Genomic DNA, 22,678 nt, shown 5'->3' with positions numbered 1-22,678 from the left:
AGTTAAGGGTAACTTGACATTAAGGTTGTGTTTGTTTTGGGTGAAAATCACTTCCGGAAATGCTTTTCTGTAAATGCGGGTGTTTGGTTGCACATGGAAAATGCATTTTCCGGAAATGCTTTTCAGTTGACTTGTGTTGGGGTGTAAAATGATTTCCGTTTTTATTTTACCTTCAAATATCATTTTCCGGAAAATAGAGAGAGCTGAGTGAGAGGAAGATCGCGCCCGCACGCACAGAGAGAGAGAGAGAGAGAGAGAGAGGAAGAAGAGACCGAACCCAGAAACCGACTCCGATGAACCCAGAAAACCCAAGACCGAGCTCGTTCGTCGAGCAATGCCCAAACCCATTTGTCGATCGCACCATCTCAGACCCTCATCGTGCCGATCGCACCACTGACGAGATCGATCGCACCATCTCAGACCCTCATCGCGCCGATCGCACCACCAGTGAGATTGTCGCACCCCAGCACCGATTCACCCAAAACCGATCGTTCTCGTCGCACCCCAAAACCGATCGTCCTCGACCCAGATTCGTCGTCCCCGACCCAGCTTCGTCGTCCCCATTCATCGAACCCAGTCGCCTCTCTCTCTCTCAATTTGACCGGATTTGATGAATTTTTTTTGTTGGGATTTGTTTCTTTTGTGTTTATTTACTGAGAAATGATATTAATATTTGTTTGGAAGCTGAGAAAATGTGAGAAAATATGAGAAACATGATAAAAATGGGTTTTCTAGAGCATTTTCAAGAATACAACCAAACACCAGAAAATATTTTCCAAAATATTTTTTGGAATGCAACCAAACACTTGAAAATATTTTCCTTTCCCGAAAATAGCATTTCCGGAAAATAGATATTTTCCGGAAAATATTTTACGGGAACCAAACACAGCCTAAGTCTCAATTCCTCAAGTAGGTGCTTAATCCACATCAGCTCAAATGACACGAGCCGTGGCTCTATACTCCACTTTTGCACTAGATTGAGACATAACACTCTAGTCTTCCGTGTAATCAAGTTTCTTTCTTGAAAGGTGCAATATCTAGTAGTTGATCTTCTATTTGAGGGTGATCTTCTATTTGAGGGTGATCTTGTCCCAACCTTGGCTAGTGGAGGGTTGGGGGTTTGTAAACTTACAACCTTCAATCAATCTTTGTTGGGCAAGTGGTTATGGTAATTTGGGTTGGAGGAGAACCAGTTGTGGAGATGGGTAGTCACTGGGAAGTACGGGAAAGGGGGGGGGGGGGGGTGATATTCAAAACTTGTTCGTGGTGCTCATGGTTGTGGGTTGTGGAAGAGTATTAGAATGAAGGGAGATAGTTTTTTACAATACATTTGGTTTGAGGTAGGCTCTGGTTTTCGAATCCGATTCTGGCATGACTGTTGGTGTGGTGATCAACCGTTAAAGATGATGTTTCCTATAATTTTTGAAGTTGCTATGGATAGGGATGCTTTTGTGGAATCATTGTTGGAGAGTCAGGAGGATGGGGGAGAAGGAGTTGGGGTGTGGGATTCATGAGAAACTGTAATGATTGGGAGATTTATGGGGTGGCTGCATTTTTCCATTTGTGGAATTCCCATTTTCCTATTAGGGAGGGGAAGATCGGATGAGATGGAAGCCAAAGAGTAGTGGAGATTTCACTATGTGATCTTTTTACATGATTTTATAGGGTTCACCCACTTTGTCTTTCCCTTGGAAAGCTATATGGAGGGTTAAGGCTTCTTAGAGAGTTTCCTTTTTTTGTGTGGACAGCGGCTTTAGGAAAGATTCTTACTGGTGATAATCTTTTCAAGAGGGGTTATTCATTGGTTAGTTGGTATTGTATGTCTTGTTGTTGTGGGGAATCTACAGACCACCTTTTGATACATTGCAGTGTGGCATCTGATTTGTGAAGTTTTGTGTTTGGGATGCAATGGGTATTACTGGAGAAGGTTTTTGATTTATTATATGGATGGCTAATTGGAGGGTCTACTTCTTCTTTGGGTGTCTAGAATCTTGTTCCTTTTATGTCTGTTGTGGACTATATGGTGAGAAAGAAATCGATGTACTTTTGAGGATGTGGAGTATACGTCAACTCAATTGCTAGCGTACTTCATTTGTTCACTCTATGAGTGGTATTTGCTTCGGGTTCACATATAGTAATTTTATTTAATCTTTCATAGAATCTATTCACATGTAGATATTTTCTCCGATTGTAATTCTTTAGGCTGTCATGTATTTTTCATGAAGTAGTCTTGTTTTACTAAAATTATTCTTACCTATAAAAAAAAAAAAAAAAAAGGACATAGGAAACATAGCAGGAAATAGGGTAAGAAGTATAAGTACGCTTGCCTTTTGCACAAAGTAATGAGAGGAGGAGCAGGGTGTCCAGTTTGGGAAGAGGCTTATTAGCATGTGTTCTTTGATGACAGTGTACCTGTAAAGGTTTCTCGGAAGCAGTAACTGGAGAACTATTAGAACTAGAAGATGAGGAGAGTGGTGACAAATAAGGAAGAAATGAAAGGGTAGGTAAATCATTGCCAGAAATGATGGGGAATAATATGAGGTAGTTACAATGATAATGACATCAGCACTGAAAGTGTGGGTGAATAACGCTTGTCTCTGCGTATGCTAATAACTAAAAAAAATTATGGAGGGCTTATCAGGAGAAAGTAGATTAAATGGGATCTGACCTCTAAGAACATTTCAGGACTTGCAAGGGGATTCGAACACTAAGAACACCAGAGGGCATGCGACTGATAATATAAAAACCTGTTAGCATAGAGTATCACTACAATAGTAGAACATACATATGAAACAATTGTGCTCAAGTAATTTCTAACAAATGTCTCAATGCCATTCTGTTGTGGAATAAATAACACGTCAACATGACAACACAAAGACCAACAAATTAGCATAGTTGGCATGCCAAACACATTAACACATAGCACACGATTTGAATAGTAACACATATTACACAATGAACATTTTTTCTAGGGTGGCCACTAAAAAACTTAAATTATACAAAGTGTAATAAAGAGATAACTTGCTCTTACAAGGGGAGATGGTTTGCAAAGAGCCCTGTAGCTCAACTAGCACCTCCTAACCATCCCAACAAAGACAAAGGGTTCAAAACCCCCCTCCCTTATTGTAACTATTGAATTATAAAGTATAAATAAAATAAAGGTAGAAGGTACCATATGAGTTATAATTGATTGGCAGGAATCTTTGGTCAAGCACTTTTGCAAACTTGAATCATTTAGAGAAGAACACCTATGGGGGGGGTTCGTAGTTTTCTCATTGAGTCTAAATCTTTTCAATTAGTTGTAGAGGAAGGGGGTTGTTTTTTCTTATTAAGGATATTTGAGAGGGGCAAGTTTGCTATGAGATCAGTTTTCATGAGCAAGAATGCAGCCCATTGGCTGATGTTTTGCATCGAACACTTTGTTGTTGGGAAGAGTTTCAAGCAGTTTTTCACTCTTAGAGAGGGTGACACTGCTTTCTTTCTCCAGTGGTGTTCCAACTCCTCAGGTCAGTTCTTGCTGTTAACTGAACTCAAAGCTGGTGGGACTAGGAGATCGATTATTGTACCGGAGGGCAATGAGAGATTTGGTTGGAGGGTGTTTGGTCTAGAACTAAGGAAATTGTTGTTTCCTTCTCATTATGCAGTGGGTGGATATGGTCCCCCTAAATTCATTCCTCAGGCACGGAAGCATAAGCTAGAGGTTCATGACTCTAGAACTTTTGCTGAAGTTGTGCAAGGTTCTCATGATAGAACTGAGGTTAGAAAGCAGCTGCCACATCTTGGTCCCACAGCCAAAGAGAAGTTTACACAGCTAGGAAAGGAGAAAAAAGGGGAGAATCTGATACTCTCAGGTGCAAAAATGGGGGAAATTCCAGTGAGCAAGTCTGGAAGGAAGGAGGTGGTGGGAAGGCTTTGGAGGGAGCAACGGTTGGGTGAGGTGGCTGAGGTGGGTCAGCAGAAGTTGGCTGACACTAGGTTACTTTCCCCAAGCTTTTTGAATTCAAAAGCTGTTGTAAAGGGGAAGAAGTCTGCTTTTAGGAGATCTTGCTGGGCAGGGAGAGGTCTTATCATAGAGGTTGATGTGATAGGGAGGAGACAGGTCTCTTGGGTTAGAAAGAAAGGGGGAGCTTCTATGAACAGAGGGCTGGCACGTGAAGTGGAAAGGGAAGGCAACTCTGATGTTTCTAAGGCCCTTAACTGGGCTCCTCAAGAAACTAATCAAGTTGCTCTTAGGCCTGGTTTGGGCCGTGGATCAAGCCCAGTGAGGGGCTCCTCTTTCTCAGGCCCAAGCTTGTTTGAGTTGGGTGAGTGTTCTCTGGTTGGGGAAGGTAAGTCAGCCCAGTTCCTGACTTCTGAAGCTCGTCCCAAGACTCGTCACCAGCAAGGAGCGCCGGACCGGAGCGTCAAGCCCCTGGTGGTGGCCGACGGCCCCTCCGTCGCCGGTCCCAGCTCCGACGAGCCCTGGAAGTCACCGGGAAAGGATGCGACTGGGACCGTCGGGTCTCCGGTGCTGCTAGTGGAGGACGACGGCCCCTCCTCGGTCGGATTCAGCTCCGGCGAGCTTCCGATGACACCGGGAAAGGCCGGCGACCCCTGCACCGTCGCTTTTTGCTCAGGTCCTTGCTCCGGCGAGCCTCCGATCTCTCTGATCAAGGCTGGCAGCCCCTCCTCCCACGGAATAAATTCCGATGTGCATTCGGTGTCTCCGGGTAAGTCAGATAAGGAGTCGGTGTGGTCTCCGGCAGAGAGGTTTTTATCTGATTTATTTCTGAGTTTATCAAGGGCTGGGCTTGTGGGCTTGAGGGACAACATTGGGGCTGAAGGTGGCTGGGACAGTTGTGCCATCTCCAAGCCGAATGCTGCCCTTGAATTAGTGCAACTCAGTTCAGCGGTGTCTCCCACAAAGGCTTTATGTGCTGTTGCTGGGGTGAGTGACTAGGTGGAGGTAGAACTGAACAACTCAGATATGGGTTTGGGGGGAGAGGATAGTTTTTTAACCCCTTTGTTATCTATCACGCCCTTTGGGTTCCCTATGGCAGCTGAGTTAAATTGGAGTAATGAGGCAGTGGAGTATGTGAACAAGTCGGATATTTCTAGATGGGTGAAGAACAGACTTCCTGGGTTTAGTAAACTGGTGGGGCTGCCTTTAAGCCGGCATGAGAACTTATGTATTGCCTTGTTACAAAAGATTGAGAGGGAGACGGAGGCTGCCAAAGAGCTGAACAGGAAAGCTACGGATACTAGAAAAGTTGTCATCTTTAAGGAGAAAGGGAAGAGAGAACTGAGGAATTTGCAATCCTCAGTTAATTATGATGGTAGGCAGCGCGCTGGCTGCTGAGTTTTTTGGTCAGTGGGGGCGATATTGTCTTTATGAATTTGAAAATTCTTTCTTGGAATGTTAGGGGTCTGAATGACGGTCGGAAACGTTTGATAGTGAAAAATTTATTGCGTGATTGGAAGTGTGATGTAATATGCCTTCAAGAAACTAAGCTTGCTGGCCTGGACAGACAGTTGGTTGGTAGCTTATGGAGTTGTCCTTTTCTGGATTGGGTGGCGCTAGATGCTATCCAGACGGCAGGTGGGGTTTTGCTGATGTGGGATAGGAGGGTTGTAGAGAGGTTGGAGTGTTTGGTGGGTTCTTTCTCCGTGTCTGTTCGGTGGCGTGGGGTGGGGGACGGTTTCACTTGGGCGTGTTCGGGGGTTTATGGCCCAGTTGATAACAATGAGAGGGGTCTTATGTGGGACGAATTGGTTGGTGTTCAGCAATATTGGAATGTCCCTTGGTGTTGCATCGGGGATTTCAATATTGTTCGTTTTCCTAGCGAACGGTTGAGATATTCTCGTCTTACTCCGGCCATGGAACTCTTTTCGGAGTTCATTGGGGATCTTAACTTGATTGACTTGCCTTTGGAGGGTGGGAGATATACTTGGTCTAGCGGTTCAGATCAGTCCTCGATGTCTAGGATAGACAGAGTTTTGGTGTCTCATGATTGGGAGGAGCACTTCCCGGATGTGACCCAACGGATTTTACCTCGTCCTGTTTCAGATCACTTCCCAATTCTTGTGGAGGTAGGGGGAATGGCGAGGGGTAAAAGTCCGTTTAGGTTTGAGAATATGTGGCTAAAGTCGGAGGGGTTTATTGATAGAGTTCATTCTTGGTGGAATCGTCATTCCTTCTCCGGTACTCCTAGCTTTGTGTTTGCCAAAAAGCCGAAGGCTTTGAAAGATGATATCATTCAGTGGAACCGGTCGGAGTTTGGTCATGTTGGGCGCAAAAAGTCTCATTTATTAGAGGCTCTGAAATCCTTTGATGCCAAGGAAAGGGAATTTGGCCTCTCTGATGCTGAGGTTTGTGAGAGAGATGCGATGAGGTCTGAAGTCAAGAATCTTCTCTCTTTGGAAGAAATCTCTTGGAGACAGAAATCAAGGATGCTATGGATTAAGGAAGGAGATAATAATACTAAATTTTTCCATAGGGTGGCTAATTCCCGCAGAAGGTATAATAATCTGAGCTTTTTGGAGGTGGATGGGGTGATCTATGAGGAGGAATCCGAGGTGGCTGCCCAGGCAGTAAACTTTTATAAAAATCTGTATCAGGAGACGGAGGAATGGAGACCTTTTGTGGAAGGTTTGGAGTTTGATCAGATAGATGGGTCGGAAAGGGGTTGACTTGAAAGGAGGTTTGAGAAGGAGGAAATTCTTCTAGCCGTTAACGAGCTGGCCGGAGATAAAGCTCCAGGTCCAGATGGCTTCTCTATGGCCTTTTTCCACCATTGCTGGAGAGTGGTGGAAAGGGATGTCCTAGCAGTTTTTGAGGAGGTCTATCAACATAGTAAGTTTGAGAAATCTTTGAATGCTACCTTCTTAGTTCTCATTCCTAAGAAGAATGATGCTTCCAATATTCGAGATTTCAGGCCTATTAGCTTGGTGGGGAGCATGTACAAGATCCTGTCTAAGGTTTTGGCGAATCGTTTGAAACTGGTCTTAGATCATCTAATTTCTGAGTCTCAGAATAGTTTTGTGGGAGGAAGACAGATTCTTGACTCAGTTTTTATTGCTAATGAATGCGTTGATAGTCGAGTGAAGAGTAATGTCCCGGGGGTCATTTGTAAGCTAGACATTGAGAAAGCTTATGATCATGTGAATTGGGAGGCTCTTCTGGACCTTTTGAAGAGAATGGGTTTCGGGGAGAAGTGGTGTAGTTGGATCCGCACTTGTATCTCGACTGTCCAGTTTTCTATTCTGATCAATGGGGCTCCTGCTGACTTTTTTGGGAGCACGAGGGGTCTGAGGCAAGGGGATCCGCTATCTCCTTTGTTATTTCTTGTCATGATGGAGGTCTTAAGTAGGATGTTGAAAAGAGTTGAAGGTGCCGGCCTGATTAGGGGTTTCAAGGCTGTTGGAAGACAGGGTGAAGGGGAATGTGTCTCGCACCTTCTATTTGCGGATGATACTATTTTGTTTTGTGATGCGGACGTGGATCAGATCCTTCATGTACGGATGCTTCTCCTTTGTTTTCAGGCTGTGACTGGTTTGAAGGTTAATGTCCTGAAGAGTGAGATGGTTCCAGTAGGGGAGGTTAATAATATTCATGCCTTGGCAGAGATTTTGGGTTGCCGGATTGGGTCCTTGCCAATGACCTACCTTGGTATGCCATTGGGGGCGTCTCATAAATCCTCCTCTATTTGGAATCCTATATTGGAGAAGATTAATCGGAGGTTAGCCGGGTGGAAGAAGTTGTATTTGTCAAAAGGCGGAAGATTGATGCTGCTCAAGAGTACGCTTTCTAGCCTTCCTACTTACTATTTATCTCTCTTCACCATTCCGTCGCATGTGGCTAATAAAATTGAGAAGATTCAGAGGGACTTCCTGTGGGGGGAGTCGAAGGTTCATTTGGTGGGGTGGGATAAGGTGTGTGCTCCTAAGGTTAATGGTGGCTTGGGTATCAGGAAATTAACTACCTTTAATAAAGCTTTGCTTGGAAAGTGGTTATGGCGGTTTGGGGTTGAGGAGTCTCGTCTTTGGAGGAGGGTTGTAGCTTTGAAATTTGGGGAAGAGTGGGGGGGTTGGTCTTCTAAGTTGGGTAGGGGTGTTCATGGGTGTGGTTTATGGAGAAGTATCCGAAAAGGTTGGGAGATTTTTAGCAAGTTTATCCGGTTTGAGATTGGGGTGGGGGATAGAGTGAAGTTTTGGACAGATCAGTGGTGTGGGGACTCTCCACTCCATCTCTCCTTCCCGGTTGTGTATGGGATTGTTTCTAATAGAGAGGCTTCTGTGGCCTCATCTCTCGAAAGGTTGGGGACCGAGGCTCGTAGAAGTTGGAAGGTTCCTTTTCTTAGGGATCCTAATGATTGGGAGATGGGAGAGGTGGTTAATTTTCTCCATACCTTGGATTCTTGTTTACCTCACTCCGAGCAAGAAGACCGCATGGCTTGGAAATTGTCGAAGAAGGGGGACTTCAATATTCGCTCCTTTTATGACAAGCTTCGAAGCCCCTTTCCTTTTTCTTTTCCTTGGAAAGGTATTTGGAAGGTTAAGGCCCCTACGTACGTCTCTTTCTTTGTTTGGACGGCGGCTTGGGAGAAGATTCTTACAGGGGACACTTTGCGGCGTAGAGGCTTCGAGCTGGTTGATTGGTGCATTATGTGTCGTTGCAATGGGGAGACGGTGAACCATTTGCTTCTCCATTGTGAAAAAGCTTATAAGTTGTGGAGCTTGATTTTCAGATCTTTTGGGATTTCTTGGGTCTTGCCTAGATCGGTTGCAGAAATGCTCTTCAGCTGGTGGAACTGGTTTGGAAAGCACTCTTCTAGCATTTGGAATTTAGCTCCGTTGTGCCTTTTGTGGTGTATTTGGAGGGAGCGGAATTGGCGAACTTTTGAGGATAGGGACAGATCCGATGACTAGTTGCTAGCTTATTTTTGTGGTTCTCTTTTTGATTGGTCTAGGGCTTGGGGACTCACCTCTAGTGATTCCCTCCCTTTGTTCCTTTGCTCTCTTCTCTGTACTTAGTTCTTTGTTGCTTTCTGTTTGTTTTATAGTTCTCTTTTTTCTGTCTGTTTCTCTCCCTGTACTTTCTGTTCTGCCTCTGTTTTCATGAGGTAGATCTCTTAATATACTTCTTTTTTACTTATAAAAAAAAAAGACAACTTGAATATATCAACATCAACCCCCCCAAAAAAAAAAAAAAAAAACACGCATATACATGAAGTATTACGATAACTTTCTACTTTTTGTGCCGTTGTAATGGGGAGACGGCGAATCATTTGCTTCTCCATTGTGAAAAAGCTTATCAGTTGTGGAGCTTGGTTTTTAGATCCTTTGGGATTTCTTGGGTCTTGCCAAGATCGGTTGCAGATATGCTTTTCGGTTGGTGGAATTGGTTTGGAAAGCACTCATCTGGCATTTGGAATCTAGCTCCGTTGTGCCTAATGTGGTGTATTTGGAGGGAGCGTAATTGGCGTACTTTTGAGGATAGGGACAAATCCGATGACCAGTTGCTCGCTTATTTTAGTAGCTCTCTTTTTGATTGGTCTAGGGCTTGGGGACTCACCTCTAGTGATTCTATCCCTATGTTCCTTAATTCTCTTCTTTGTAATTAATTTGCTCTTTGTTGTCTCCGTTTGTTTCCTGGGTTTTTTTTTCTTTTTCTTCTCTCTTTTTGTTTGTTTCCTTCTCTGTATTCTCTGTTCTGCCTTGTGTTTTCATGAGGTAGCTTCTTATTATATATCTTTCTTACTTATAAAAAAAAAAAAAAAAAAAAACCAAAGAGAGAAAAAAAGGGACTGATAAGAGATAAATTAGGAATTGAAAATGTTGGGATGAGAGTAATAAAGTAAGAGAGAGCCTTAAATGATAATAGAGAGAGAGAGAGAGAGAGAGAGAGATGATACTTTCTACAACTGTGAGCCAAGTCACTAAGGAGAGCAGAATTGTTATGACTACAAAGCCAAAGAGAGCATAACTATCGGCATCACCAAGGAGAACTCATGACCGTACTATATCTCTTGGTACCATTTTTTTAGGAAAAATGAATTAGAGGTTATTTTTATGCAATGGGTTCAACAGTTTGCAAATTTAAATGATTAGGGATTTTTATTTTTATTTTTTTAATAGATTTTTTGTTGAATAATTTGTTTTTGTTTTGTTTTTTTATTTTATTTTTGATAAGTAAGAAAGATGTATATTCAATAAACTACTAAATGCAAAGATGCAAAGAAGCACGAAGCATATCAAAAAGTACTTGAATAATTTGTTCACTTGTTGTTGTTTAGCCTAACTTTGTTTTTGTTTGGGTTATTTTTGTTGTTATTTGGGATAATTTTTATTGTTGTTATTTAAGGGTTTTAAAAAAAAAAAAAAAATTAAAGGGGTTAATGATTATATTTGGGGCGCTAGAATTATTTTTGGAGTAATATTTCGTCCACAACATTTTCACAAAAAAATATTATGTAAAAAGCTGTTATTGGTGGGTAAAAAAGTAATGTTAATTTTGGGCCAAATTAGAATCAACAACAACTTACCATATAAGATTTGTTGTGAAAATGTTGTAGAAGTAGCATTACTCTTATTCTTGTTGAACCTAAATTCTTGTGATTATCTAGTTAGGTTCAACATTTTTATTATTAAGGTGATCAAAATAGGTTAGTTCAATATATAATTTTTGTTTTGTAAGTATGATTGTGTGTATAAGTCAGAGTGTTCCTGTGTACACCTTGACTTGAATGTGGAGCTGCCAATGAATGAATCGTGCGATATAAAACATACCGGAAGTGTGATTGCTCCTAGTGATTGAGTCATAGTTAGTCCAAGCAGCAGCCTGGATTGAAATCCCAGTGGAATCAAGTGAAGTTGGATAAATCCAAAATTACAGTTGTGGCCGCGGTCATGGCTGGAGAACAGCAGAGGATAGTTCTACCGAGAAGGAGGATAGTTCTACCGAGAACGAGGCCGCCTCGGTTAAGCGACCCTATTTGTGGTTTTGATAACCACTGGACTTGTCATTGACATTGAATGTGGGACTACACTTTTGGGTTTCTGGATATGGATGGTTGCTAAGGCTTGGTATTACAATAGGTGTGGTCACCAGCAATGGCTAAGGCAAAGTTGGTAGTGGAGGATGGTTGATGGCAGCAACAAAGGGGGATTTACTGCTATGATACCATTTTGTGTACGGGAAAGTATTTAGGATATGTTAATTTACTGTAACACATAAGCTTAGTATTCAAACTAATAACCTTAGTACCTTATTACACATTACTCCTTAATATGTAAATGCTAGTCATAAAATTCATTATTCTCTTTTTCCTCATATGGTTGATATTCTACCATATTGATTATTTAGAACTAAAATTTGGATGACACTCATCAAAAAAAAAAAAAAAAAAGAACTAAAATTTGGATGACAATTTGAGAGAAATTTTGGTTATAAATTGCCGAGTAGAACATATTTGGAAGTGAAAAAAACCTTGAGCATGACTAAACTTGCACTTCTGTTGTCATTTGATCTGTCAATTATGTTGTAAGCCGTCATTTCAAAGAGCTTATTATAGTGACTGAAATCTGCTGAAAGTTGTTTTAGTCTTTGACAATTACTCTCTCTGTTGTGGGCTGTATTTGCTGTCATAATTTTAGTTGAGTGCTGAAGTTTATTTTTGGGTCTTCAAAAATTTGGAGTTCAAATTTTTTTTGATAAGTAACGAAAAACAGCCAACCTGAGTACATTGGGAATGTACTATGGGGGCACAAATCAATAGCCAAGATTACAATGATCAAGTAAAACAGGAAGGGAAGAACAAGAAAAATGACAAAAGACCACACTCCAATCAAGGAGAGTGTGTAAAAAAAAAGACTTAATCTCTAACATAGAGCGTTCACATCCCTTAAAGCTTCTAGCATTTCTTTCGTGCCAAATACACCATAATAAGCAATGAGGCACAATTCTCCACAACTCTGTGTTTCTATGTCGTCCAAACATACCCTGCCAAGACTCAAACAACTCAATAACCTTGTGAGGCATAACCCAATGAATTCCAAACAAACAAAGCACCAACGAACACAACTCACAAGCAATGGGGCAGTGAAGAAGAAGATGATCCACTGACTCCCCACAATTCTTACACGTATATCACCAATCAAGAACTAGCACACGTCGTTTGTGAAGGTTATCTGTTGTTAAAATCTTACCTAAGGAAGCAGACCATGAAAAAAAAGCTACCCTTGGAGGAACCTTCGATTGCCATATCATTCTCCAAGGGAAGGATAAGAGGGTAGGAGGGTAGAAGAAAGATAGAATCCTCTAACCTCAAAACCTCTACTCCTTGCTGGCTTCCAACAAACCCAATCCCCGTACCTTCGAAGAGTAGACCGTATCCACAATAGATCAAAGGATTCTTGTTCCCAATCTTATGGAGGACGACGAAATTTAGCATCCCAATGAATCCTCCCACCAGACCAACACATAACCTCCGCTACTGGAGAATCCTTTGTCCTACTAATACAATAAAAGTTCCGGAAAAGCCTCTTGGAGAGTACGATCTCCACACCACACATGCTTCCAAAATTTCACTCTAGTACCATCCCCCGCATCATACAGAAAGAGTTTAGAAAAATTCATCCAACCACTTCTAGTATGTCTCCACAAGCTAACACCATAAGCACTGGTCACCTTCTTCATGCACCAACCACCCCAATCATTCCCATATTTCACCTCAATAACCCTCCTCCATAGAGCATTAGTCTCCATGCCATACCTCCATAACCATTTTCCTAACAAGGCAGACTTAAAACTCCTCAATCGTCTAATACCCAACCCTCCAATCTGCAGCGGCTTACAAAGCTGAGCCCAATTGACTAAGTGTAGTTTAGACTAAAAAACATCTGATTTCTTACAATGCTAGGTATGCCAAGTGCAGAATTTCTCAAGAAAATGTGCTTAGTAGTATCGTTATTATCGCTAAACAGCCTCTTTTCGACTTTCCTGCAAAAGAACTACTGACCATGTTTTCCTTTGTATAGATGATTCTCCAAGAAACTCCAAGAGTCAAGCACTTGGGTATTCAGAGGAAACCATTGCCTCTTGAACCTTCCCTTCTTTTGCGTGAGGCAAATCGGCGAAGGGCTTCTCTTTCTGCTGGAAATATGGTTGAAATGTTTGAAGGTCGCCCCATTTTCAATGATGGGTAATAAAAATAATGCATTAATTTTATTTTTAAGTGTTTTAAATATATTATCTTTTATGTTAGATTTTTAAGTTCGTATCTTTTTGGTTTTTGCATTGGCAGATCAGGCTCAGATGCATCCACAAAGATGTCCCCATCACAAAAAGTCCGTGCAAGTTCCATGTCACGCACTAACTCTTCACCAGGAGGTTTTGAGAGCTCAATTGATCGACCCATGAGACTTGCTGAGATTTATGTTGCTGCTGAGCATGCTTTGCAGCATACAATTTCTAATACTGATTTATGGAAATCTTTATCATCTTTAGAGGAGTATGAGGTATAAATCGGGCCAAACATATATGTGCTCACACATGAATACTCATGCACACAGCATCCTGTAAAAGTTTGTTGCCCTTAAAAAAATATTCTCACAATGTCTTTCATTGTCTTTAACTTCTTGACAGTATCTCTTTTATGTTATGACATCTTTATGTAATCAAACATTAAATCCCTTCCTTAAAATTTGAGAGCAACTTCTAAATGATTTTTGATACTGTTTGTCTTTAAGTGGTCTCACTCTGAAAAGCTCGAGTCTATTTAGGCTTTTGCATCTTATTTTTCCATTAACTATTTTACTTCTCTGTATGTCTGATATTTGGCTGCTTTCTAAATTTTGGCACTGGCAGAAAAAATATCTGGAGCTAACTAAGGGTGCTGCTGACAATTACCATAATTCCTGGTGGAAAAGACATGGAGTTGTCCTTGATGGTGAAATAGCAGCTGTCTGCTTCAAACATGGAAATTTTGATCTGGCTGCAAAGTCATACGAGAAGGTTTGTGCCCTATATGCGGGCGAAGGATGGCAGGATCTATTGGCTGAAGTCCTGCCCAGTTTAGCTGAGTGTCAGAAGATACTTAATGATCAAGCTGGCTACCTATCATCTTGTGTGAGATTACTTTCACTAGATAAAGGCTTATTTTTGACCAAGGAACGTGAAGCTTTTCAGTCAGAAGTTCTTCGCCTTGCACACAGTGAAATGAAGGACCCTGTACCCCTAGATGTGTCTTCTTTAATTACATTTTCTGGGAATCCTGGGCCCCCATTGGAGCTCTGTGATGGTGATCCTGGTACTCTATCTGTGACCGTTTGGAGTGGCTTTCCTGATGATATAACTCTTGATTCACTCAGTCTCACATTGATGGCTACATATAATGGTGATGAGGGTGTTAAGGTATTCTTTTCTGGACATGATGTTTTTCATTTTCATTACAGTTGAGCAGTTTTATTGGTTGCATTTGATAGAATTTCGAATAACAATTATTTCATCGGATATTTCAGGCATTAAGGTGCCCTTCTGCTATTGTTCTAAAACCTGGTCGGAATATTATTACACTGCCTTTGCCCCCCCAAAAACCAGGTTCCTATGTCTTGGGGGTTCTTACTGGGCAGATTGGGCACTTGCGGTTCAGATCTCATAGCTTTTCGAAGGGTGGCCCTGCAGACAGTGATGATTTTATGATTTATGAAAAGCCAACTAGGCCTATCTTGAAGGTACCCTGTTTTGCAGCCAGAGGATAAAAAAATTAGTCAAAGGGTTTAATAGAAGCTTAGATAATAATGATGTTTATGATGATGAGGCAAATACTTGTGTTTATACATTTGGTTTTCTTCTTGCATTATCCACTTATCATTCTAAAGTAGAATGAGAATAAGGAAATAATTTCTAAGTATCTGTCTTTTTGTACATATTTGTGTACTTTATAATGAAAAAGTAGATTTATACATACTTGTTCAATCATCTGAGAAAACCTCTTCCTTCATAGGTTTTCAAACCAAGAGCCCTGGTTGATCTTACTGCATCTATTTCATCTGCTTTGCTGATAAATGAACCTCAGTGGGTTGGGATCATAGTACGGCCAATCAACTACTCCCTGAAAGGCGCTATATTGCATATAGATACTGGTCCAGGTCTGAAGATTGAAGAGTCACATGTCATTGAGATGCAGAGTTATGTTGATGTGTCACAGATTGCTGCTGACATGGCAAAGTCTGATGCTGCTCAGAAAGAAGGTTCCTTGGCAGTTGATAAAAATTTTGAGCAGTTGAGGCTCCATGATGGCAGGATAGAGTTTCCAAATTGGGCAAACAATGTGACTTCTATTCTGTGGATTCCTATACGTGCCATTAGTGATGGGCTTGCAAGAGGATCATCTTCAGGTTGAGCTCGTGATGTTTGATGGTTTCCATATCTTTTGAGTTTTGCATATATTATTTTTGTTGAATCTGATTCCTTTGATGTCTGTGACATGTGTTTCATGGGCAGTTTCCCCTCTGAGACAGAGTATTGTGGATGGAATGAGGACAATAGCTCTGAAGCTTGAATTTGGAGTATCTCACAACCAGATATTTGAGAGGCATTGTCATTTTCCATCATTCTTCCAGTTTCATTGAAAAGACTTCTTGCCTGTTATTTATTTTTTATTTTTTAACTTCTTTATTTTTCTTTAGTTATGCATTTGTCTGAATAATCACTTGGCCCAATGCACAGGACCCTGGCTGTCCATTTTACTGACCCTTTCCAAGTGAGCACACGTATTGCAGATAAATGCAATGATGGAACTTTGCTTCTACAGGTAATTTTTCATTGATTTTCTGAAAGCACTCTTCTTTTTGTGTGCCTTTTGTTTTTGAAGAAGTGTTCTCAAATTTTCACGAACCAAATGACTTTTGTTGCCTTTCAATACAAAAGTTATAAATTAGAAAAAGAATCAGAAGGATTACATCAATTTTACTGTTGATTGGACCTCCAAAGATAATAGTTCACATTTCTTATTGTGAAAATAATAACTATGAAATTATCTTGTTATGGTTTATTAATTTTTCATATAATGTCCACATTGGTTTATGTTACTTCCAGGTGATACTACAATCAGAAGTGAAGGCCACTTTAACCATAAATGATGCTTGGCTTGATCTTCAAGATGGATTTGTTCATACTACAAAAGGTGATGGGAGACCAACTTCAGGCTTCTTCCCACTTGTCATCTCTCCACATTCCAGAACAGCAATCCTGTTCAGCATATGCTTAGAGATGTTGAATGCTGAAGGTATTTTAATTTGATTGTGTAAATAAATTTTGGCATCTTCATTAATCAAAATTGAAGTTAAACAGGTTTAGGTGCATCCTTTGTAGATGAGTGTCTCACGCATTAACAATTAACTAGCTTGTAACCCTATGTTTCAAATAATACTGGATATAGTCAATGCACTTATATGTGGATCTGTTTTTACTATCTGTGCCAGATCAGGACCATCTAATAATATTCTTCTAACATATTAACATGCTTTTTGTTACATACTTCCCTTTGATATCTACAAATGGGGTTATAAATTTATAAATTTATAAATGCCATGTTACTTAAAAAAGTTAAGTACAGCTCATTCATATTCAGTAATAGCACAGTGCTGATTTTGATGTGCTTGCCAGTTTCGTTTCTCAAAGGTCCATAAAATTTTCCCTATGAGTGATATAGATATCAATTCTGAAATATTATGCAAAACATGATTGATGAGCTGAACTTGATACAGCTTGGCTATATAATCTTTAAGTTCTGTATATGCATGAAAAACTGTTGACTATTGTGATGGTAAAATGTGAGATGGCAAAGGTCCTGTTGCCTTTACAGTTCAGGTTCGAACCAAGTTCGTTTTCATAATCTCATGCATATCAAAGCTTGTTAATTTTAAGCCATTCTCAATGTAGTTAAGTGTGAAGCAGCTTCAAATCCAAGATTGATGTTTGTTAATTAAGCTGTATATTGGCATGCCCAAGTGGACTAAGGCTTTTTGCTTACAGGAGCATGCCTTGGCCTTGCCATGGCTGACTCCTGCCTTTCATGCCTGCCCCTGTGGTGTGACCTGGCCCTTATGATGATAAATTTTTTTTAAAAAAAAACTAAGGACTTGTGTTGGATTTGGCACTGTGTTAACAATTGACATAGACACAAAAAGACAAGTCAGGAGAGTAAGATAAGGAAGTAGTGGTGGATAGAAATGGGATTATTGAATCCATTTTCAAATTTAGTGCTGTGACCAGTCTATACAAAATTAAGGTTATAATTTATTTCAATTTTAAGTAATTCAAATAATGGAAAGGGTTCTTTAGAATAGTTGGAGCTTTATTTAGATCTGAAAAATTGCTTTCTTTGTCATTCTAGCTGTGGCATAAGTTAGCAAGGACATGATGATTGGGAAATTAGTGGCTTCTTATGTTCATCTATGTGATGTTAAAAACATGCACTTTTGAAGTTTGTTCTTGAAATTTTTTTTTCTAGGAAAGGCTCATATTCTCACAACCATAAGGCCTCGTGATATCTACGCGGTGCTAGGTTTGACACCTCTATCTTGGGGTCACCCTTAAGGGATTCCTCTATGTAATAACTTCGTGTGTGTGGGGCTGGAGGACTACACATACCTGAGGGAATGGTCAGATGCTAGAACAGCTCTAGATACCCTAGTTTCTAATATATATATATATAATGAGTTCAAGTTACACAGGGTATAATTTTACAGAAATTAAAACCTTTTTTAATTGTATTTTCATAAGATCTAACGGTGAAAAACACACAAATGCTATGTCATCGATATTCTGTCTAAAAACCAATGAGTTACTTGCCCCCACATTAATTTCTCTAAATTCAATGCTTTTCTCTTCTTCTTCTTCAGCTTCTCTCTCATATTTTATCCCTGTAAAACTTCCGGTTTAGCAAGCCTACAGATGCGGTGGCAATTCCAATGAGCAATTTTTCACTACAGTAGAACATGAGCAATTTCTTTACTCTAATTTTTCACACCACACCATCTTCATTTTCCTATAATTTCTTATGCACAAAAGAATAGTATATCTCCCACCTCAACTGATCTCCATGGCAATTGGAAAACACCAAAAATTAGTCCAAAACTTATATACTTGGATAACACTCCCAAATCAATATCTCTCTTCCTGGGTAAGGTTTGTGTCTTTAAAAAATACCCATATCTGCATAAAAAGAACGAAAGAGTGAGCCACTTGATTTGCTTCTCCCCTTTCTCTTTATATCAAAAAGATTTGCAGAGATGGAACAAGGACTTCAGTTCATATGCACTTGCCACTGCTCACTGCTAAAATTGATAACGAGATGGAACAAGTATGAACTCCATTGCCAATATAACTGCAGATGAACCAGTTCATCAAGACCAATGCCTTCAATTTCAATACAAGGCTGTAGACCATGTCGTTTGGGTGGGTTAAACATGGGAAATTGATTATATAAAGGATCATAGCTTTTACGATTTAGATGGTATCAGTTTGATCAAATAGTCTTAATGGTCTGATCTGTGAAATATTTTTCCTTTTCCGTCTCTAATTAACTCAGTACGTCTTGTGTTATGGTTTTTTATATGGTCAAAATAAGATGTTAAAGTTATTTTCTTTCCTTTTCTTTTCACTCAGTAATCAAATTATCAAAGAAATTTCTGTTTTGACCTGTGGCTGTAGATTTTGCAATTTTTTTATTGTCTAAAATGTTAAGATTATTGTAAATGAATAAATTGGGGGGGGGGGGGGGGGAAGAGAGAGAGAATATTTAATTAAATAAGTGAGTTGGAAAGTAATAAATATTTAATGATAACATGGCCACTAATATCTTTCTACCATTAGATTTATTATAAATCAATGGTTACAAAAGGTGCAACTCATACAAAGTTACACCAGATGTAACTTGAACTCATCTCTCTCTCTCTCTATGTGTGTGTGTGTGTATTTTGGTATAAATTATATTAAGCCTGTTTTTTAAACCATGATATGTAGAAACACTACATTCATATGCCTATTTTAACCTAAAAATGAGTTAATATGCATATTAAATGCAGCATAGAAACAACGCCTTTGAGCTCATTACTCAACCTGATTAATGCAATATTTTCAATTGAGCCACAAGTTATTTCTTTTGTCTTACCATGGGGTGAATTAGCATGTCAATTTTCTACCTTATCTAATTTTCTTGGAACACTAGGAGATTAAACTATAGTAAACATGGCTTTTCTGAAGTTCAAGATTTGATCATTAAAGGTCGGCTTAAAGCAATCAATTTGGGAACTGATTGGAAAGAAAAAAAGTAATGCGGTGTATTTCTTGTTTCCAAAGTTGAAGGTGATTAATCATAAGAAACATTGTGTACATGCCAAACAGTAATGTGTCAAGATCAAATTGGCTTTGTTGTTGCCAATGCAATAGCTAATCTTTTTCATATTTGGCCTACATTTACGAAAACCAGTGTTTCTTTTGGTTTGCAGATGAAGCTAAGGCACTGCGACCAGAGAGCATATTAAATATCAAATATGGCATTTCTGGTGATAGAACCACTGGAGCACACCCACCTGTGGCTGTAGAATCTCCTGGACCTGAGGGTGCTAGACAGGACTTGATCTTCAGGAGTTCTCTTATTTTGCAGAGACCTGTGCTTGACCCATGTCTGGCTGTTGGTTTTCTTCCTCTGCCTTCTGGTGGCCTTAGAGTTGGGCAACTTGTTAGCATGGAATGGAGGATTGAAAGGTTAAAAGACTTTGAGGAGAATGAAGTTTCTAAACACAATGTAAGTCAAGAAATGGTCCATAATTTGTCGTCAATGTATATGAGCAAGCTAAAACCTAGGATTTTAGAGCATCACTCTTTTCCTATCAAATAAAGTTTTTCTTTTTTGTTTATATAGATGCAGCGTACGTTATATGAATTACACTATATTGAAGCAATCTCTTTCATGGACTATTTCACCAATGTTTTTTTTTGCTTTTGTTTATCAACAAAGAGTAGGATCTTATGATTCTTGATCTGACCTTGGTAGGATCCTGTTTTTAATGACCTATTTGTCCTTTGTTGACAAATTTCTAGTGTTGTAGTAGGTCTTGAACTTGAATCATCTCATTTAGCATAGCATAGATTTTTTTGCCCTAATTTAGTAACATGTTTTTTTAGCATGACATAATTCTTTAACTAGTTTAACAATATGAATATTTTTTCCAGAATTTTTCTTTTTCTATATTTGAATCCTCTGAAAGGCTAATAAAAGAAAGAATTATTACTTGGAGATTATGTTTTCATTGTTTAAGATCTAAATAAGAAAAGGGAAGGGGGGGAGGGGAACCCTATCCTCAACTAAGCTTAGCTCTACTCGGCTTGGTTGAGTTGAGTTTTTCAATTTTAGAAGTCAGAAGAGCAGAGGACACCAATTTAGTATCTATATACTTCATATTATAGTTTATGCATATTTTGTCTGATTTCTTCCCCACTGCCATTTTTGGATAGGGGAAATGTCAGTTAAGATCTGAAAATACTTTAGGCTGCTATAACTGAAATATGAACGTTAAATTTTCAAACTCTGTAACCCCTTCACATGCTTTAAGTTTATGTTTTTTGTTTGTACAACAGAATGAGGTGTTATATGAAGTCGGTGCAAATTCAGATAATTGGATGCTTGCTGGGAGGAAAAGAGGGCATGTTTCTCTCTCCACAAAGCAAGGTTGCCAAACTACTTTTGCCACTTACAAGATTTTGTTATTGTTATTATTTTTATATTGGTAAAAACAAGAATACCGGGAAGCTTTTGTCTTAACATATATGGTTTTACATGACTCATTTCTGTAGCAACTTGATCATTTTTTTACCATGACAGGTTCAAGGATAGTTATCTCAATATTATGCATGCCGCTGGTGGCAGGCTATGTTCGTCCCCCACAACTTGGACTGCCAGAAGTCGATGAGACAAATATAAGTTGCAATCCTGCTGGGCCCCACCTGGTTTGTGTCTTGCCACCAGCTCTCAGCTCCTCCTTCTGCATTCCGGCATGATTACTTACCTCCTGAATTTCGGTTACTTTATCCCAGGTCATTATAGTTTTACACACCGTATGGTTGGACAAGTTTTTCATTTTAATCAAAAATGGAAGATATAGAGATAATAGGAGGTTCTCGGTTTTGATTATCTAGATAATTGTAAATCTGTACTTGCTGAGTTTGTTGGAAAATCCGGAAAAGTTAGTTTAATTTAGTTTGGCTTAGGTAATTCTTTGGGTGTTCTGAACATTGGCTCTTATGTGACATCCCTACTCTTGTACATTGGAATTTATACTTTCTTTCCATGTACAATACACTGTAGAGATGAACAAAGACAAATTTCTTCAAATTTTTAGTCGGTTCTTGTAAAGAGTAAATTCAGGAGTGTAATATGATGGTTGTGCCCCACACCTTATTGATAGTTATTTATTGTTTGATCTAATGCATGATTTGATATGGTTGAGCCTGTGCAAAATTCCCATTTTTCTTTTTCTTTTTCCTTATATTGAAGGAGGTGTACAGAGAGGATATCTCAATAGATTTTTGGCAAAGAATTTCGTACAAAAATTAAAACAAATCTCTTTTTATTTGTAGCTTAAGACTGGTGTTACATTATACGCTCTAATTACAGAATGTTTTTTTTTCATTCTTATTTTAAACTTTGGTTAGTTTATAAGGTGAGGGAGAGAGGGAGAGGGGGAGGGGGTGGGGGGAGTGTTACAGGCTGCAATTTTGTTATTTTTTTATTTTGTTTGAACGAGATACATCTGGTATAAGCTGTGCATGAAGGAAACTACGATGTTCCTTTATCCAATTACAAACTTTTAAATTTCTAGCCAATAGGAGGGCTGCCAATGCCATATTTCCTTTTGTCCTGGTGTGACTAATCTTCCAAGAACAAAAGGATTTGAGAGCTTGCCTAGCGTCATGGATCAGGTTACCTAGCCATGAGGTGTCCTCCTCCGCGTTCGCTAGTTGTGCCATTAAGTTAATATGCTACAATTGGTAAAGTAGTAAGTGGAATACTCTTAGTGGAATTTTATTACATTTTGCCAGAACAAAGGTACTAACACGTTGTTGTTCCCCCTAATTTGAAGGCCTAGCCGCCTGTAAACACCAACTTGGACTCCAATTATCACTGATGCTCTGAACCGCTTCTAAAGCTTAATCTTAAATCAAGGTGCTCATTTTGTGTATCAATTGACGTAGTAGTCTCTTAGTCTAATGCTATTGACGCAACAGATCTGATATGTGTGCAGCTATGAGCCCTATGATGCCTATGTCAGCTGCGGCAGAGCATTCTTGATGCTGCTGCCAAATACTTTGGTTTAACGGCTAAATTAGCCAAATACCACTTTTGGCCGAAATATTTGGTATTTTGTCATTATTTGCGAAATATTTAGTAATTTATCACCTTTTTAAAAATCAAGTTTGTAAAACTTGAGTTTGACATGTAACTCAAGTTCTATAAAAATATGTTATGGTGGCACCTACTGATATAGACTATTTTAATTAAAAAATGCAAAATGGAACTCAAGTTTGTGAAACTCGGGTACCTTGTAATATGAAACTCAAGCTCTATAAGCTCAAGTAATGAGTACTTAAGCTCTAGAAGCTCGAGTAATGAGTAAAATGTGATCTTTTGTT

The 22,678-nt window shown here is 39.5% G+C and overlaps 1 protein-coding gene across 1 annotated transcript in view; it reads left to right on the top strand.

The window, feature by feature from the left end:
- LOC126694929 (trafficking protein particle complex II-specific subunit 130 homolog) overlaps positions 1–21,473 on the top strand; it is a 35,537-nt gene extending 14,064 nt beyond the window's left edge. The window contains exons 11-21 of the mRNA XM_050391480.1: positions 13,018–13,181; positions 13,284–13,497; positions 13,847–14,392; positions 14,500–14,712; positions 14,985–15,378; positions 15,485–15,575; positions 15,710–15,794; positions 16,079–16,268; positions 19,495–19,793; positions 20,627–20,717; positions 20,871–21,473. Of these exons, the coding sequence (XP_050247437.1) occupies positions 13,018–13,181; positions 13,284–13,497; positions 13,847–14,392; positions 14,500–14,712; positions 14,985–15,378; positions 15,485–15,575; positions 15,710–15,794; positions 16,079–16,268; positions 19,495–19,793; positions 20,627–20,717; positions 20,871–21,046 (2,463 nt within the window). The 3' untranslated portion in view covers positions 21,047–21,473. The remainder of the gene's footprint in view (positions 1–13,017; positions 13,182–13,283; positions 13,498–13,846; positions 14,393–14,499; positions 14,713–14,984; positions 15,379–15,484; positions 15,576–15,709; positions 15,795–16,078; positions 16,269–19,494; positions 19,794–20,626; positions 20,718–20,870) is intronic.
- Positions 21,474–22,678: the final 1,205 nt, after the last annotated feature.

The sequence above is a fragment of the Quercus robur genome, chromosome 8 (genome assembly GCF_932294415.1).
Source record: "Quercus robur chromosome 8, dhQueRobu3.1, whole genome shotgun sequence".
Taxonomy (NCBI): Eukaryota; Viridiplantae; Streptophyta; class Magnoliopsida; order Fagales; family Fagaceae; genus Quercus; species Quercus robur.
Note: the sequence above shows the minus strand (reverse complement) of the source record. Positions and strands in the feature narration are given on the sequence as shown.